At 40.0% G+C, this 12,823-nt stretch overlaps 1 protein-coding gene across 1 annotated transcript; it reads right to left on the bottom strand.

The window, feature by feature from the left end:
• Positions 1–5,149: 5,149 nt before the first annotated feature.
• On the bottom strand, positions 5,150–11,162 carry gpr183a (G protein-coupled receptor 183a). Its single transcript, XM_054787775.1, has 3 exons — positions 11,121–11,162; positions 10,398–10,504; positions 5,150–9,140 (listed from the first exon to the last, which is right to left on the bottom strand). Exon 3 carries the CDS (start codon positions 9,123–9,125, stop codon positions 7,998–8,000), a length of 1,128 nt encoding a protein of 375 aa, XP_054643750.1. The 5' UTR covers positions 9,126–9,140; positions 10,398–10,504; positions 11,121–11,162; the 3' UTR covers positions 5,150–7,997.
• Between the last annotated feature and the right edge of the window lie 1,661 nt (positions 11,163–12,823).

Raw genomic sequence — 12,823 nt, 5'->3', positions numbered from 1 at the left:
CCGGAGTCGGAGGAGAGAAGAACATCATTGGTGATTTTAAGAAGAGCTGTTTCAGTGCTATGTTTGGGACAGAAGGTTGGAACGGTTCAAACAGGCTGTTGGAGTTAAGATGAGTTGGAGTTGAGCAGCTATGACGTGTTCAATCATTTTAGACAGGAAGGGGAGGTTGTTGAATCAAGACTAGGTTTTTTGAGTGTGGGGGTGATTGCTGCCAGCTTGAGAGGCTGTGGAACGGAACCGGTGGTAAGTGAGGAGTTTATGATTCTTGTGATCAGAGGAGAGATTATGGGGAGGCGGGGTTTGATGAGTGAGGAAGGAATTGGATCCAGGGAGTAAGTGGGAGTCTTAATGCCAGTTAGAAGATCAGTGAGTTGCACAAAATGAGAGCGCTGCTGAATGGAGCCAGCGAGCGGCGGGTCAGGAGGCAACAGTAAGCAGAGGGGAGATCGAGGGAATTGTACATTTTGTCAATTTTGGACTGGAAGAAAGATTGGAAATGGTTACATTTGGTGATGGTGAAAGATGAGGAGGAGTTCTCATTGGGCTTTAGAAGTGTGAGATGGGATTGTTTGGAACCACATTTCATGGAGTAGTGTTTTGGCCGGGCAGTGTTTAGACTCTAAACCAGCGGTCACCAACGTTTTTCCTTGTGAGAGCTACTTTTACAAAATGAAAATGGCCAAGAGCTACTCATTTTTGTAACATTTATTTTCAGAGCTTATTTTAAACCCAAACAAAGCAAATGTGCTTGTTTTACCAGAACATTAACAAAATGCTGGTGTCCACAACTCACATTTTGTATTTCAGAATGCATTTCTTTCTACTGTTCTTTCATTATTAACTGAAAACCTGAATGAAAAGCAGGCTTGCAGGCACCTCATGTGGTCGTGGGGGCTACCTGGTGCCCGCGGGCACCACGTTGGTGACCCCTGTTTTAAACACTACCCGGCCAAAACACTACTACAAGATGCTCTAAACTTTAGAGAAGTCTGTGTAGGCTTGGAGATGAACAGTTAGACCAGATTTCTTCTACAGTCTCTCAAGCTGGCGCTTACGGGATTTCATGTTGTGGAGCTCAGGGGTGTACCAGGGGGCAGTGTGGGTGAAGGAGGCCATTTTGTTTTTTTAAGGGGCCAGTTCATCAAGACCGGAGGAGAGGGTGTTGTTGTAATAGTTAACCAGTTCAGAGGGGTCATCAGACAGTGGGGCAGGGGAGACAGCAAGTTTGGTAATGAGAAGTGAAGACAAAACAGGAGGGTTGATGGATTGGATGGTTATTTCACATTTGTTTTTTTGGGACAATAGGTGGAATGTTTAGGTCGAATGTGTTGGCCAAGTGGTCTGATATGTGTAGGTCATGGCTGGTGAGGTTGTGACAACTTGGTGACAAAGTCTGTCAAACTGTTTAAGTGGCAAGATTGAGTTTTTAGCAACTTTGAAATCATACTTCCCGAAAAATGTAGTCAAATTGCGAATCGTACAAGCACAAAGGCATTCAGCGTTTCAAGGTAGCACAGTATCCATTTCCTGCTACACAGATGTGTCGCACACAACTTGTTTTGATACCACAGCTTCATTTAAATGTCTAGCACAGTTGTTATTTATCTGGAAGCGGGTTCATTTATATTCCTAATTATCTATTGGCTTGTCCCCTCAATGAGTCTGAAAAACCCGACGAGCAGATGGTACTTTGTGTTCACTGCAATATGTTGTTATGACAACAGCCTGTCTGCTGTGGTGTTTTTTTGGTATACCTTTGATAGTTGTTGCATTAGTAAGTCTTCCACACCATAAATACCTGTAACCATTTATTGTTACACTTATAAACCACACTTTATACAGTATGTGTGTAAATGTGCTTTACAGGTTTGTCAAGGGCGCCCTTTGTGTTTCCACCGTGTCACTCTTCCACTTTATCTCATAAAATACACGTGCATAAATACAGTATTTTATGTCAATTGTCACACTTTATACTTCCACCGTGAAAACTCCTCTTTATCCTGGTGTATGCCGCCCTCTAGAGGATGACTGAAGTCGCTGCAAGGCAACCAACCTAAATTAATGTGACATTTTTTTGACATAACATAATAAAAGTAAAATATGTTAGCTTTTCAATTCATAAAATGCATGACTTTTACTGCATTTGTGTTGAGCAGTAATTACTAAGACGATGTTATTTGTTTGCATTAAAATACATAAACATATAAACATATAAAATTGAAAAAAATGGAAACTATAATTAAATAAATGCAATAATACTAATAAATAATCATAATTGATCAAATTTAATTAAACATAGATAAACATATTAAAAATAATTAAATGTATTTCAATATATTGATACTGGATTCATGAAAGTTAAAAAAAATCAATAAATAAATGATATTAACTTTCAGTTAATTTTTAATTACAGTAACCTCTTCTTAAAATATATATTCATAATAATAATATAGTTAAAATAAGTTGCTCTGAACACTTAAACAATAGTATTGGTATACCGTACATAATATTATAAGATCATAAAAATGCAGTATATATTTATATTTTACACCTTAATGGTATTGTGTGGTTAGTTTCAAACAACATCACTCACTGGTTACATTTGCACAATTCGACATAGCTGAATAGGAGTAGGAAGAAGCAGAGCTTTTTAATGCTACCCTTTCTTCATGTCTATTAGTGATCATTTGTTTTTATAATAGTGATGATTTTACATATTGACATTTACAATATTTCACTTGCTCACATTTTGGCAATTCAGTTGTGTTCACTTCCTGTGTAGAGAAGGAAGGTATTAAAAGAAATCAAATATCAATAAGAAATAGCAGTTTAAGAAATTACAGCAGAGAGCTTGTGCACTGTTGAGCAAAACAAGAGAATACAAATAATAATAATAATAATAAATAAGGACTACGTAGCTATTTTGACAGACATACTACTTAGGTTATATACAGAACTGTTGAGGAATGATGGTAATTATATTTATTATACTGAATTGAATTGTAAATTATTGAATGGTATCAACTATTTTGATGACCTGCAAACTCTGAAACGGAATGTGAAATACTAATCGTTAGTATTTAGTATAACAGTCTCAAAGTTTATTGGTTAGATTGTATACAACCCCTGGCAAAAATTATGGAATCACCAGTCTCGGAGGATGTTCATTCAGTTGTTTAAACTTGTAGAAAAAAAGCAGATCACAGACATGACACAAAACTAAAGTCATTTCAAATGGCAACTTTCTGGCTTTAAGAAACACTAAAAGAAATCAAGAAAAAAAGATGTGGTAGTCAGTAACAGTTACTTTTTTAGACCAATCAGAGGGAAAAAATTATGGAATCACTCAATTCTGAGGAAAAAATTATGGAATCATGAAAAAAACAACAACAAAAGAATACTTCAAACACACCACTAGTACTTTGTTGCACCACCTCTGGCTTTTATAACAGCTCGCAGTCTCAGAGGCATGACTTAATGAGTGACAAACAGTACTCTTCATCAATCTGGCTCCAACTTTCTCTGATTGCTTTTGCCAGATCAGCTTTGCAGGTTGGACCATTTTCTTCAACTTCCACCACAGATTTTCAATTGGATTGAGATCCAGACTATTTGCAGGCCATGACATTGACCTTATGTGTCTTTCTTCAAGGAATGTTTTCACAGTTTTTGCTCTATGGCAAGATGCATTATCATCCTGAAAAATGATTTCATCATCCCCAAACGCCCTTTCAATTGATGGGATAAGAAAAGTGTCCAAAATGTCAACGTAAACTTGTGCATTTATTGAAGATGTAATCACAGCCATCTCCCCAGTGCCTTTACCTGACATGCAGCCCCATATCATCAATGACTGTGGAAATGTGCATGTTTTCTTCAGGCAGTCGTCTTCATAAATCTCATTGGAACGGCACCAAACAAAAGTTCCAGCATCATCACCTTGCCCAATGCAGATTCGCGATTCATCACTGAATATGACTTTCATCCAGTCATCCACAGTCCACGATTGCTTTTCCTTAGCCCATTGTAACCTTGTTTTTTTCTGTTTAGGTGTTAATGATGGCTTTCGTTTAGCTTTCCTGTATGTAAATCCCATTTCCTTTCGGTGGTTTCTTACAGTTCGGTCACAGACGTTGACTCCAGTTTCCTCCCATTTGTTCCTCATTTGTTTTGCTGTGCATTTTCTGTTTTCAGGACATATTGCTTTAAGTTTTCTGTCTTGACGCTTTGATGTCTTCCTTGATCTACCAGTATGCTTGCCTTTAACAACCTTCCCATGTTGTTTGTACTTGGTCCAGATTTTAGACACAGCTGACTGTGAACAACCAACAACTTTTGCAACATTGCGTGATGATTTACCTTCTTTAAGAAGTTTGATAATCCTCTCCTTTGTTTCAATTGACATCTCTTGTGTTGGAGCCATGATTCATGTCAGTCTACTTGGTGCAACAGCTCTCCAAGGTGTGATCACTCCTGTTTAACTGCAGACTAACCAGCAGATCTAATCTGATGCAGATATTAGTTTTGGGAATGGAAATTTATAGGGTGATTCCATAATTTTTTCCTCAGAATTGAGTGATTCCATAATTTTTTCCCTCTGATTGGTCTAAAAAAGTAACTGTTACTGACTACCACATCTTTTTTTCTTGATTTCTTTTAGTGTTTCTTAAAGCCAGAAAGTTGCCATTTGAAATGACTTTAGTTTTGTGTCATGTCTGTGATCAGCTTTTTTTCTACAAATTTAAACAACTGAATGAACATCCTCCGAGACTGGTGATTCCATAATTTTTGCCAGGGGTTGTATATGCAGGTATATACTGTATGTTTTACAGTAAGGTTTTGACTTGTAACTTGCTGAAAAGTTTGTGCACTCCTGATACAGTATACATGTACAATGTACATAGATACTCATATTTATGAATATACTAAATATAATATAAAGTAAATATACATCCGCGACCATGGATGGATATACTGTATATTTTCCATGTAGAGCTTTGGGACTTGGTCATTTTGAAAGAGGCTCACACGGTGAAAAAGTGTGGGCACCCCTGCAGTGCATGGATGTTATATTCATTTCATTTGGCATTTATTAGACTTTTGGAATGAAGTATTTATATTTCATTGATATTTCACATTCATTACAACAGTGCATGAAGACGTCTGGACCTTTTGTGAGCTCAACAAGTAAAAGTGAAGTTGGTCAAACTGCATTGTTTTACACACGCTGTCTGTCTGCCAGTTTAATGGTCAGAAGCAGACAGCCATGGTCCCGAAGGAGGGCTGCTGGTGTTGAAAGAATAGAAAGGAAAACACTAGGATATCCCTCAGCAGTCGTCATGGCTTATATGACCTTGACCGAGGCACACAGCCCCTAAAATCGTACCCTGGAGGGCCCAGCTGTGACTTCCCGCCGTTTGTGTGCATGTTTATTGCGTATGAATGACTCCTTTCATGTAAACTTAAATAGCCACAGACTTTAATGGGTCATAGAACTTATGCACGTGTTTGTATCATATCATTCATTTCACAGGGGAACCACATTTTCACCCTGGGATGATGTAACTGGTTGGTCAATGCAACAGCACTGTCATGTGACTCACTTGCCTTCTTTTGCCACTTTTGCGGACACTTGCAGTAGCTAAAAAAAACCACACCAAAAACTCTGCATAAAAGTGGTTATAATGTGTAACTGGTTGGACAGAAAACAGCTAAGCAAAAGAATACAGTAGCTTGGCTATTCTACATCAGACACCAATGGAAATAAGGTTGGGTTCTTCGTTTGACGACAGCAATAAGCGTTCAATCATGACACAAAAATCTGACCGTAGACATCTCTTGGACATTGTTCAAAATTAGGTCTTTTTTGTCATTTTATGTGTTGGTATACACATTAGCAAAAGTTTTAAGAAACAGGAAAATGTTGATTATTGTTCAAAATCAATACTGCTCTTGCTCTAACATTAAAAAATACTAGAGGAAATTATTTTTTAAAAATGTTCTTACGAGATCACTTAGAAATGTGCTAATGTGTCTTGTAACCTCAGCTATATATAAAAATTATACTACTGTTAATAAAACAGCAGGGTGCTGAATATGGTATTGGACATTCATCCCTGGTAGTTTTCGGAAAACTGCTTTTAAAATTGCACGGTGCTTACAAGAAACATTTACGGACCAAACTAAATTTTGACCTGAGCTCCCTTAAACATATTTGGTGATAGATGGAGCAGATCATTTAAAAAGTGACCTTGGACATCCAACAGTATTTTCATATCATAGTTTGTATCATAGTTGGCTGACAGACTTTTATTCTCAGTTTACATTTTAAAAAAACATACATGAAGATATTTTCCGTTTTCGCTGCGACTATCAACGCACAGTGAAATTACATTATTAACCACCTTCACTTTCAGAAAACAAATGCAAGGCAAAAAATACAACAATTAAAAGATGGCTGAAAATATTAAATATACAGATGAGGATCAATTTCGCTGGATTTTTACTTTTTTTTCCCTACTTCTGTTGATTGGGTGTAATTGTTTTGAAGTCCTGCGATTGGCTGGCAACCAGTCCAGGGTGTACCCCGCCTCTCGCCCATAAGTCAGCTTTGATAAGCTCCAGCATACCCCCGAGAGCCTAGTGTGGAGAAGCAGCATAGAAAATGGCTGGATGGATGTTTTGAAGTCACTGAGGCTGTCTATAGAAATACAACAGTGATTCCAAGCACTGTGCTATGGTAGTTTGAGCTGTCAGAGGTCATCAGGTGCACCAAAAATGATTACAGGTGATCAGTGGAGTAGTAGAGAAGTCAACATTGGCTGCATGGCAGTGTTATAGTGTCCAAGCCATTATAACACTGCGGCCATCATCAAGGATAAAGATGGTATCTTTGAACATGCTAAAAGATCTGCTCCTATGAAATGGACAGTGATAACTAAGCAGCATAGTGGTCTCATTTTTGAGACTTTCTCCTCCCAATTATGGGCGCCCCACACGGGAGGCGACGTCGCCTCTAGTCCATTCATTTTCAATGGAAGCTTCACGACAGGGCGATTATCGCAAGTTACCGTCCAGCCAAGCAACAACAGAAATTTGTGCGTGTTAAATTTTGTGCTCGTGCATGTCATCCCAGAAAGTTGAAAAAGTTCAACTTTTCAACGCAGGCAAGGAAAACCCCATCTCGGGACGGTATTTAGGTATAAGTTACAACTTACACTAAAACTGAACTTCCATCACAGTCGTAGGAACAGAACTCATAATCTGAGGACCACCTGTATTTATTTACTACCGATAATGTATTTTTGTTCATCTACAAATGCCAGCGACGTGTAGTGACAGGCTGAACAATGAAATGCTCTCCCACTAGATGGCAGGAACGCATGCGTCTGTTGCCATTCATTCTCAACATTCTTGCTTGGTGGTGCGCCTTGAGTTTTTTTTTTGTTTTTTTTTGTAATGCTTTGGCCCAATAAAATTTGGCTACGAAACTGACATCCGCGATGTCAGCATTTAATTTGCTTTATATGACTCTGGCATGGAAGCAGAAGTTTAGTATATTCATTTATAACATTCATTGATCAATAACTGTTACATTCATATGCGATATTCATATTTACCATTCACCATTGTCGTTTATGGAGCCATTTTTGGACATGCTTCTAAAAAATAGCGCCCCTTTTTGTTTCGGCATGTGCTCGACAGCCTGCAAATATCCTGTACATACGAACATTGATTTGTTACTAGTGACTTCTGCAAGTTGAAGATAAACATTCAAAATATGACGTAACTTAAGGAGGACAAAGGAGTTTATAGCTTGATGACAGTCTTCATCCAACTCCATTGATTGTTTCACTGGAACGGTCATGAGGAAGTTCCCAGTCTTTGCAAACCTTCTGACACAACACTTTGACCCACATGCTGTACACGATGGCCCGTCATCCCACGGAAAGTCTTTGATGGGATCCTTCCAGCTTTTTAATGTTCAGTCCTCTCATTTACACGTACTGCTGCGATCTTCTCTGCATCAGCCTCTCACTGGCCGAGCCAGAAGCGGAACCGCTGAGTTGGATCTTGTTGCCGTCAATAACGTCCTTGGAGGAGCCTTCGGGTGACGTTCTGATGATGCTGGAGACTGACATGCTGACCTCCATCTTGAGCAGCTTCAGGAGCTTCCTCTTGTAGCCCTTGCATGCGAAGAAGTAGACGAATGGGTCCAGGCAGGCATTGAGGTTCATGAGAATCACCGTGACGTGCAGCGACACCTGGAAGGCGGTGAGGTCGGCGCAGTCCGGGTTGGACACTATCTTGCGGACCATGTACTGCAGAATGTTGATGTGATAGGGACTGTAGCAGACCACAAAGACAAGGGACACACAGCAGATGACACCAATGGCCTTGCGGCTACGCCCTGACTTGTCTGTCAGGTGGTTGGTCTTAGCCGTGGAGTGGAGTTTGGAGCACAGAATGGAGTAGCACACCAGGATGGTGGTCATCGGGATGACATAACCCAAGAAGACGGCGCCAATGAGAATGGTGGCGATGTGGTCCACCTTCTCGAAATTGGGGTATTCCATGCAAGTGATGAAGCCGTCTGGTTCGTTGTTGGTCATAGGCATGCCAAGGAGAGGAAGGGTCTGCGCTAGCACCAGAAGCCACACACCGCCACAAATGTAGCGCACGTTGCTGACATTACGCAGCCGGGCGAAGCGCAGCGGCAGGACGACAGCGATGAAACGGTCGACACTCAGGCAGGTCATGAAGTTGACGCCAGCGTAAGTGTTGATGTAAAAGATGAGGCCCGAAATCTTGCACACTGCCTCGCTCAAGGGCCAGTGGAAGCCCAGCGCGTAGTAGGTGATCCTCACGGGAAGCGACAGCGTGAAGAGGATGTCAGAAATCACCAGATTGAGCGAGTACAAGGTGGTGGAGTTCATCTTCTTCAGGTTGGGACGGATGACGTGCAAGGCCAGGGCGTTGCCCAGCAGGCCTATCAAGAAAACCACTCCATAGACGATGGGCATGAGGACTCGGGCGTAGCTCCTGTGCACGTACAGGGTGTCGCAGGTGGAGAGGTTGTCGAAGGACATAACTTCATACATCATGGGTGACGCTGTAGATCCCATCTCAATGTTGTGATTCTTGAAAGAGAATAAGCTGGTTTCGGTTAAAAGGTCATGTCAAAACAAGTCAGATGGTTTGTACCCTTTGCCTTGTAAAACCACGAGAGGCAACACATGATTTCTTATGACGCACCTTGCAAGGAGGAAGTTATTGGTACTTGCCACCCAAATTAAAATGCGAGCGTCACTGGTTCCTGAAAAGCTTGTTGTTTGTGACATAACACTTGCACTACGCTCATTTAAGTCAAGTTGAAAAAAATACAGTCCTGTGCAAATGTGATAGGCTAGTATTAGTTTACTGTTTTAACAACCTATACTGTAAATGGTAAACAAAAATCAAATAGAAAATAACACTGATTTCTACAGTACAGTGGTGGTGGCACACGGTCTCAGGAAACCCCCCAATACATTTTAGTATTGTTGACATTCTCAAAGCTAAAATGACACAAAATGTTCTGCACAGTGCTGCATGCGTTTAAACAAAGGACTGGTATACAAATCAACTTAATCGTTAAGAATTCTCTCGGTTGATCTTTAATGGCATCTTGAAACAGTTGGGGTAAAAAAGGGGTGCACTAACCAACATACAGTAGCTGTTTAGTCAGTCTCAACTAGTTTGCAGTCTGTTTAATGGTCAAAATTGTCAGTTGTTTTAATAACGATATCTATGTGGACAAAGCACATTTGCCATATTTTCAAAAATAATTAATGACTTGACTATACATGTTTCTTATAACAAATCAAACATTGGTTTACATTCACAAATTCTCCGAAAACTCTACACAATTAAAGCAGCTCATAATTGTTTAAGCACGTATTTATATGCTCGGCTTAGTTCATGTTTACGTCATTCGGAGTGTACTTTTTGTCATTTTGGTTACATTTTTTGTGGTCGAAGGAAGGGACAATAACAGCCTGTTGGCGCGCAAAAATGTAGGTGTTGAGCGAAGGCGGCCCAGCACATGAGGAAGTGGGGTCCCTCTGTGTGTCTGTGGCTGGTTGGCAAGCATTGTTGAAGTTAGAATTAACATCTAAACTGTAACTGTGAGTGATCCCCTTGGTGTTCTCTAACAAAATGTGCATTCATGATCACAAGCATTGCCATTTATCATTAATGGTAAAACTGGTGTAAAATTGCCATAACGGTACATTTTCAACAGTCATAAACCGTAAAATGTAGTGCTTTGTCAGGCTAACGAGTCGTGGTCGTACATGCTACGTACATTATTAAGCCACAGTACAGTATTATAGACATAGATTGATATTGAAAGTTACCTCAAAGTTGTGTGGTATCTTCTGTACATCAGACTCCACCACACATGGCAGCGCACTTCAGACCTGACCAGGCAGTTCCAGTTTCATGCATGCGAGCTGGGGGCCACCTGCACAAATCAGCCTCTACTGATTTGCTACCAGTGACCATGTTGACAAAATATCCTGTTGTACCACAACCCACCTACCCCCCAAACCCCACAGCCCCTCCCACATCCACCACCACCACTTCCTCTCTCCATCCTCACATGTGCTCATACTTCAGAGCTTGCTTCCACTTATTTAATGCCAGCTAAGAGGGGCTATCGATGCCTAATCACTGAGGGAATTGATCAAATGAGTCAAACAAAATCCTACCCACTTACACTTCTGAAAGGAAGTGCTTACAGCTGTGCCAGAGTCACAATTCATTACTCAAATTATCCTTTTGCACAGTCAAGTATTGACTTTCTGGTCCCCTTTAAGTGTGTACAAAATGGAAAGATGTTTAATATTGTGATTAATCAAACCTGGCGCTGCTCATATTTTGTCATTTCATGTTGTTTTTAAGAATGACCTGAGGTTAAAAAACATACTACAGTATTGGCTGGAATGAGCAGTGCAGATGAATGCAAAAGCTAACAAACTGTAAAGTTAAGTAGTAAATTGGGTGAACCCTCTTCTTCACGACACAAAATCACATGTGACTGGTAGATTATAATAAAACAAGGATGTCATGTTTCTTACCTCCTTGACTGCTTCACTGATCAGCATTGGCATAACATTAGCACCGTAACCTCAGTTGTTTGCTAACAATCTTTGAGACACTTCTTTCCAGCTCCATGGACGCATGTCATGCAATAAACTTATTGGACACCCCAATGAAACATTTCTGGCACCGCCACTGTTGCCGTGTGTGTGTGTGTGTGTGTGTGTGTGTGTGTGTGTGTGTGTGTGTGTGAGTGACAGTCTGACTCGCTCAGAGAAAAGTTGTTTTGACGCCACCTGTTGCTTTGCATGTGTGAACCGCTAAACCCCAAATACACTATAAGACAACCTGTATTTTTCACTTCATTGTTTTTTTCAGGAATAAAACACCCTCTTAGACTTGTACGCTAGTTTGCTTACGCTATATTAAATTACACGTATTATTTTTCTCTTTAAAGTCCTTATTAGGTCACAAAAAAAGCCACAAAAAGGCAAAGAAAAAGCGAAAATCTCATGTGAATGTAACCCGCCCTGTTTCGCACCGCCCGCACCAGGGCTCAAACACAGGACCTTCGTAATGGGAGGCGAGAGCGCTGACCACACGGCTAAAAGCCCGGACTGTCGGCCGCGTGTTCAGCGCAGCTCTTAAGGCAGAGGGAGTGAGGTTTACCAACGTGCACTCGCACAGCCTCACAGGCTGGCATCCGTTACATGAAGTCACGCATGAGGGTGGTGTGACTTTAAAGCTGCCCACACCCCAAACTTGTCTCAAATTCCAAATTGTTCAACAATTTGGGTTCCTACAGTGCAATATTTTCTCTCAAACATGCAATCTATGACTATAATTTTAAAATGGTGACGGGTTCACCACTCTACTTACTTTAAAGCCTTTAGTGTATTCTACATGTACACTCCTGATCAGGAGTATACACATACACTCCTGAGCTACAATATGCAAAAACAAGAAGGGGAAGTGAGACAAAAAGCCTTTGAAAAAGTAATTTATTGAAAACAACAATTAAACTGAAATTCTAGCAATTTTTCAACTGGTCTTAATCATCATGATCAGGAGTGTGTACACTGTGTGTGTGTATATATATATATATATACAGTATATATATATATATATATATATATATATATATATATATATATATATATATATATATATATATATATATATATATATATATATACTGTATATCCATCCATCCATTTTCTATACCGCTTTATCCTCATTAGGTTCGTGGGGGCATGCTGGAGCCTATCCCAGCTGACTTCGGGCGACAAACAATGGACAATTTAGAGTCTCCAATTAACCTCACCTGCATGTTTTTGGGAATGTGGGAGGAAACCGGAGTACCCGGAGAAAACCCACGCACGCACATGCAAACTCCACACAGAAATGCCAAAGGGAGAATCGAACCCAGGTCTTCCCGATCCCTGACTGTGACTGTGTTGGCCGTGCTAACCACTAGCACTATATATATATGTATATATATGTGTGTGTGTATATATATATATATATATATATATATATATATATATATATATATATATATATATATATATATATTAATAACACCACAAGACATACACCATATTGTACGCTAACCGGGAAATGTACACGAACCAGGGTGAAATTTTGCGTCCATTTTTGACTTGAATCAAAAAGCATGCTAACACAACACTTCCAGCAGTACCTATAAAACCCCACTAGGTGACAGTACTGCTCTGCAAAA

This window comes from Dunckerocampus dactyliophorus, chromosome 9 (assembly GCF_027744805.1).
Source record: "Dunckerocampus dactyliophorus isolate RoL2022-P2 chromosome 9, RoL_Ddac_1.1, whole genome shotgun sequence".
Classification (NCBI taxonomy): Eukaryota; Metazoa; Chordata; class Actinopteri; order Syngnathiformes; family Syngnathidae; genus Dunckerocampus; species Dunckerocampus dactyliophorus.
The sequence above is the reverse complement of the archived record's forward strand: the minus strand, read 5'-3'. Positions and strand labels throughout refer to the sequence as shown.

What these genes read in the sequence shown, in the direction of transcription:
- gpr183a (XM_054787775.1), bottom strand. Translation starts at nt 9,125, where the DNA reads ATGGGATCTACAGCGTCACCCATGATGTATGAAGTTATGTCCTTCGAC.